This window comes from Corticium candelabrum, chromosome 9 (assembly GCF_963422355.1).
Source record: "Corticium candelabrum chromosome 9, ooCorCand1.1, whole genome shotgun sequence".
Lineage (NCBI taxonomy): Eukaryota > Metazoa > Porifera > Homoscleromorpha > Homosclerophorida > Plakinidae > Corticium > Corticium candelabrum.
Window position 1 is genome coordinate 7,848,849 of NC_085093.1, and position 6,000 is coordinate 7,854,848.

At 41.7% G+C, this 6,000-nt stretch overlaps 1 protein-coding gene across 2 annotated transcripts in view; it reads left to right on the plus strand.

Annotated features, from left to right (window-relative positions):
• The window catches only part of LOC134185099 (CAD protein-like), a 48,458-nt gene extending 44,020 nt beyond the window's left edge, over positions 1 to 4,438 (plus strand). Inside the window, exons 34-42 of one of the 2 annotated variants that reach the window (XM_062652895.1) lie at positions 2,904 to 2,992; positions 3,052 to 3,126; positions 3,175 to 3,316; positions 3,379 to 3,449; positions 3,505 to 3,630; positions 3,691 to 3,849; positions 3,907 to 4,023; positions 4,098 to 4,164; positions 4,223 to 4,438. In XM_062652895.1, coding sequence (XP_062508879.1) covers positions 2,904 to 2,992; positions 3,052 to 3,126; positions 3,175 to 3,316; positions 3,379 to 3,449; positions 3,505 to 3,630; positions 3,691 to 3,849; positions 3,907 to 4,023; positions 4,098 to 4,127 — 809 coding nt within the window. In that variant the 3' untranslated portion in view covers positions 4,128 to 4,164; positions 4,223 to 4,438. Of the gene's footprint in view, positions 1 to 2,903; positions 2,993 to 3,051; positions 3,127 to 3,174; positions 3,317 to 3,378; positions 3,450 to 3,504; positions 3,631 to 3,690; positions 3,850 to 3,906; positions 4,024 to 4,069; positions 4,165 to 4,222 lie in introns of both variants that reach the window. The other variant, XM_062652894.1, reaches the window with a different exon arrangement.
• Positions 4,439 to 6,000: the final 1,562 nt, after the last annotated feature.

Sequence of the window (6,000 nt, forward strand, 5' to 3'; positions counted from 1 at the left end):
ACAAGCGCTCCTCTCACTGCCTTATACAAGAAGCAGGGAGGTATTCGTCCAATTGCAGTAGGGGAGGTCGTGAGACGCCTAACAAGTCGTTTGTGTTGCTCAGCAGTACGACAGAATTGTCCAGATGTCTTCTTGCGTACTGGTCAGATTGGTGTAGGCATCCATGGTGGCTTGGAAGCTGCAGTCCACTCCCTGTCTACAGTTCTTGACAGTCAAGGAAGCAATCCTGACTTATGCTGTTTGAAAATCGATTTCTCAAACGCGTTTAATGAATGTAACCGTTCTTCTTTTCTTGACCAAGTTCACAAAGATTTTCCTGAGATTTTTGCATGGACTCAATGGTGCTACCACTGTGAAGGAGAATTACGATTTGGCGACGTTTCTATAAAATCAGCAAGTGGAGTCCAGCAAGGAGACCCATTGGGTCTGGATGATGGCACCTTTGTTGGCTCACGTTCATCTGTGGCACGTCTTCTGAATCAGTTGTCTTCAATTGGCCCTTCCCATGGGTTACATCTCAATATGAGTAAATGTGAAGTCTTTTAGCCTTCAGGCGACAGGTCTTTTCCAAATTTTCCAATCGAAGTCCAAAGGGATGAAGATTCACTTGGAGGAGCTGAGCTGTTGGGATCACCTATGTTTGGATCCGACTCTTTCTTTATGTCAAGTACTGCCAAACGTATTGACAAGGTCTTGCTATGTCAAAATCATCTTCAAGATTTACAGGACCCCCAAGTGGAGCTTCATCTGCTACGCACATGTCTCAGCATATGCAAGATCAACCATCTACTGAGGACTGTTTCTTATGACAAAATCTCTCTTCAGTTGAGTAGATTTGATAATGGAATGCGCAAATGTTTAGAGAGGATTTCACGATCCTCTTTACCTGACTCAGCTTGGTCTCAAGCCACACTACCTATTCGTTTTGGAGGACTGGGAAGCATGCAATTCATACTCAGCAGCCTTTATCGGCAGTTGTAACTCCACGAAGGATTTATCCTGCCAGTTGCTAAAAACTTTTGTCTCTTCATTTGTTGCAGAGGAAGCAACTGTATCAAGTAACCATCCAGACTTGATTGTTCCTGGTGAACTTCAATCTTGTGAACATCTGAACTCGATTCTTCCTGCAAACAGCACTATTTGTCTAACAACGTCTAAACAACATGACATTCAAGTCATCCTCGACTCTTCTTTGCAATCACAAATCAAGGCTTCTGCCAGTCTTCGAGACAAAGCACGGCTAAATACAATTTCAGGTCCTTTTGCAGGTTCATGGATTAGGGCAATACCCAACCCTGTCTTCGGCCTTACCATGTCTGCATAGGAGTATATTGTTTGTCTGCATCTTTGGCTGGGCATTTGCTTATTTCCTCTTCCACCTTCTTCCAGCAGGTGCTACTGCGGTTCCATTTTGGACAGTCACGGAGATCATGTTCTAGGCTGCCACAGTGGCTTCCTGAGAAACAAATGTCACAATGCTTTGTGTGACATTATATTTCATTGTCTCCGGACGAACAACTCAGGAACTCGACGTGAACAACGCTGTACTAGTGAGAATCAATCAAGACTAGGAGACGTCTTTCACCCTGATTTTTTGCAAGGTCATCCCGCATATTTTGATCTCTCTATCAGGAATTCTCTTCAACCATCTTGTATTATCTTTTCTGCCAACACAGCTGGTACTGCTGCAGCAGCAGGGGAGATGGAAAAAGATCATCGTCATCTTTTGAACATTGAGTGTACTGGTTCTCTCTTCTATCCTCTAGTGGTAGAGACATTTGGTCTATGGTCTTCATCCAGCCTCAAAGTACTCAAAGACATCGCTAGGAAGACTACCATCACCAGTGGACTTACTATTAGCAAGGCTTCAACCTACTTACATGAACGTTTATCTGTCTGTTTGTGGAAATATAATTCAAAAATGATTTTAGCGTTATTAGCTGTTAGCTCTGTTTCTGATAAATGGGACTCATACATGTATGGTTAGAGTTGTATTTTGCGCTCACCTTTAGGTGGTGGGACTATATCTTTATTCAATTATGAACCATTGTATTAAATATATATATATATATATATATATATATATATATATATATATATATATATATATTTGTAGTGTGTTGTCAAGCATATTGTGCTACGATATTTTACTGCCCATATAGACCGCTGCTGTAGGCAACAGGTAAACAGTGGCACAGTGTACTGTAGTGATACACTGTTGCTACCCGTATTACCACAGCTGCACTGTTATCTACTTACAATGACTGTCATTCTAACCTAACACAACATACTACAAACCACTTATTACATGGGAAAGCCGATCATGGGATGTTATTGACTTCCGTGGCCTCGGGCTTTCCCTCCCTAATTAGCTGAGGCTAATTAGTTTTAGTTGCGAGGGGGAGCCCTCGAGCACGCATGTCAATAATATGCCATAACGCCTTCCTCCCGTGTAATAACTTATATATATTAATAGTAACTATCTAGTTATTACAACTCCTTGCTTTATACATGGGTTCATTTTATTACGACCTACATACGACTTTAGAGTGTTTTATGATGTAAAAATTGGCAAAAACTATCGTAAGACATCCACTTGCAATATAGTACAGGACAGCGTATAACTGTTAGGTATAGCCAGGTTTATTTATATTGTGACATAGCATTACAGACAGACAGACAGGCATGCAGACAGACAAACATCTTATGAGTTTGTACAGAGCCTGTTTGAAAAGTTACCCTACATTTATATACGGGTTGGGCACTTTACATGTGTTGTATAAAAGTGTGGTTTGGTTTAAGCAATCAGACTGTTGAGCAGGAGAATTGATAGTCAATGACACTCAAACAAGAATCAATTGCACTTAATGCATGTTTATGATGTTATTTGGTTTGATTTGTAGAGGAGATCTCGGGACTAATGTTGAAAGTCAAAGATCATCACTTAACTGGCAGGCATGTGCTGAAAGTGTCACAGTTTACCAGAGAACAAGTATTTGCAAACTATTGCTGCTATTGTCACATTCAACACAACATTTTACTTGATTGCAGTTGAAGCAGTTGTTTCTTTTGGCTCATGAAATGAGATTCCAGATTCAAAAGCAGGGTGGAACGGATTTGCTGAAGGTTTGTCTGTTCCCATGTGTTGATGTTTGTGTTATCATTTTTGTTTAGGGTTGTGTTTTGGGCTGCATGTTCTATGAAGTGAGTACAAGGACGATGAATTCCTTTGCTTCTGCTATGCAGAGGCTAGGAGGCTCTGTGGTGTATATGAGATCTAGCGACTCTTCAGTGCAGAAAGGAGAGACTCTGGAAGGTGCTTGCTTCAAACGGCATGCTCACAGCTATCCTGTTGTTTATAGAAATGATTTCTTAAAGATTCAGTTCAGATGATGTGCAGTTACTGTGATGTCATTGTGTTGCGACATCCCCATGCTGGCTCTTCAGAAGTTAGTTGTGTAACTTCAGGTTTGACTTCATTGTTCTAGTGCATTGTTTGTATAGAGAGCCGCCAAACTTGCTCGGAAGCCTCTTATCAATGCTGGTGATGGAGTAGGAGAGCATCCCACACAAGCTTTGCTTGACTTGTTTACCATGCGTGAAGAGATTGGCACGATCAATGGTTTGATTGTAAGTAAGACTTTCACAACAGTGTAACACAGCGGTGTTTAATTTGTTTTGGTACTTTAGGTAACTATGGTTGGTGATCTCAAGCATGGCAGAACAGTACACTCGTTGGCTCAGCTTTTGTGTTTATACAAAATTAAACAGTTACGTTTTGTCAATCCTCCTAGTCTGACAATGCCTAGTGAAATAGCAGAGTATATATCTGCTCGGGGTATTCCTCAGGTGAGTCTGTAGCAAGATTTGATAACCTTGGGTGTCGTAAGCATTGGATATGTGCAGGCTGAATTTGGCAAGTTGGAAGAAGCTCTTCCAGACACAGATGTCTTGTATATGACTAGAATACAAAGAGAACGTTTCAGTTCAAATGAAGAGTATGAGAAAGTAATTGTCAAAATTGTATGGACACATGTTGAGTAGCTGTTCAGCAAGCTTTGTTGTGTAGGTTCACGGATGTTTTGTCTTATCTCCAGAGATTCTTACTTATGCTAAAGAGAAGATGATTATTCTTCATCCTCTTCCTCGTGTGGATGAGATTAGGTACGTAGCAGTTGCAATCGTGATAGCAGACGTACGGCCTTAGTTCGTTATTCTATAGTGTGGAGGTGGACTCAGATCCCAGGGCTGCTTACTTTAGGCAAGCTGAGTATGGTATGTATGTTCGGATGGCATTACTGGCAATGGTTCTTGGGAAGATGTGAACAAATTAATTGTGTTGTGTAGTTTAAATTATCCTCTAATTGATGGTTTAGTTCGTACCTTGTCCACAGTTGTATCTTCTGATTTGATCTTAATTTTGAATTGTATTTGGTCATGTGAGACTCAGCGGAGTATGTAGCACTAGTAGGCACCGCTACAAAGCAAGTGCGTTAGCCACAATGCAACAGGAACACTCAGCTGCAGCATATGCAAGTATGGGGCAGTATTCACTTGTCCAAGTACCGTAAACAGTCACAGTGAGTGTGTTTTAGCACTAACAGAATGAAAATGAGCAAACATAGGATGCTCCAGCTTCTCTACACTTACACATACCTCCTCTGTATCTCTTCCGTCTAAACGGACACGCTAATCCCTACATAGTGCATGATGATGATGATGATGGCATGTTCACCGCTGCTGTGAAGACTATACATACATGCATACATACATACATTTTGTTTTGTTTACAAGGGCCCCTAAGGCCCAGGTTAGATACTGCAATCACTATTAACACTGCAATCTAACACTATCAGAAGTCACTATGATGTACTTCACACTTGCTGTACTTGCTGTAGACAGAACCTGACAGTCCGGAGAGAGGCAATTGTATGTTAGTTCCTTGCTCAAGGGCACTTATGTATGTGGCCCTCCCGCACTTGAACTCTGACCCAAAGGTCCCGGATGTTGCCAATCTCCAACTGCACACTCTAACCAATTGAGCCACATACATACATACATTTTTTGTACATATGTACATACAAGAGCCCCCAAGGCCCAGGTTCGATACTGTAATCACTATTCTGCAATGTAACACCGCAATCTAACACTACTGTATCAGAAGTCACTATGATGTACTTCACACTTGCTGTACTTGCTGTAGATACTTGCTGTAGACAGGACCTGACACTCCGGAAAGAGAGACAATTGTATGTTAGTTCCTTGCCCAAGGTAATTTATGTATGTTATGTGGCCCTCCCGCACTCAAACTCTGGTCCGAAGGTCCCGGATGTTGCCAATCTCCAACTGCACACTCTAACCAATTGAGACACATACATTTTTTCGTACATACGTACATACAAGAGCCCCTAAGGCCCAGGTTCGATACTGCAATGACTAGACTTGCTATACTCTAAACTTTCAACAGTCACTCTATCATGTCCCTACATAGGCACGTCATACTTGCTGTACTTCATACTTCATACTTCATACTTACTGGACAGAACTGACACTCCGGAGAGAGAGGCAATTGTATGTTAGTTCCTTGCCCAAGGGAATTTATGTATGTGGCCCTCCCGCACGCAAACTCTGACCCGAAGGTCCCGGAAGTTGCCAATCTCCAACTGCACACTCTAACCAATTGAGCCACATACATACATATTTACATACATACATACATACATACATACACACATAACATTCATTGCTGTAAAAGGACATTACCATACTTACATACAGACATCCATACATACATTTTGGGTACATGAGCGTCTAGGGCCCAGGTAAACAGTCACGATACACTTGCTACGAAGTACCTCTAGCTATAACCATCAGTCACTATACACTTGCTGTACTTGTTTTGACAGAAACGATGCTCCATAGAGAGAGGCAGTTGCATCCGTCTAATTGGTGTATGTGAGACAGTCAGGAGAATTATGGTGGGAAGGCCCTCTTGTCAGT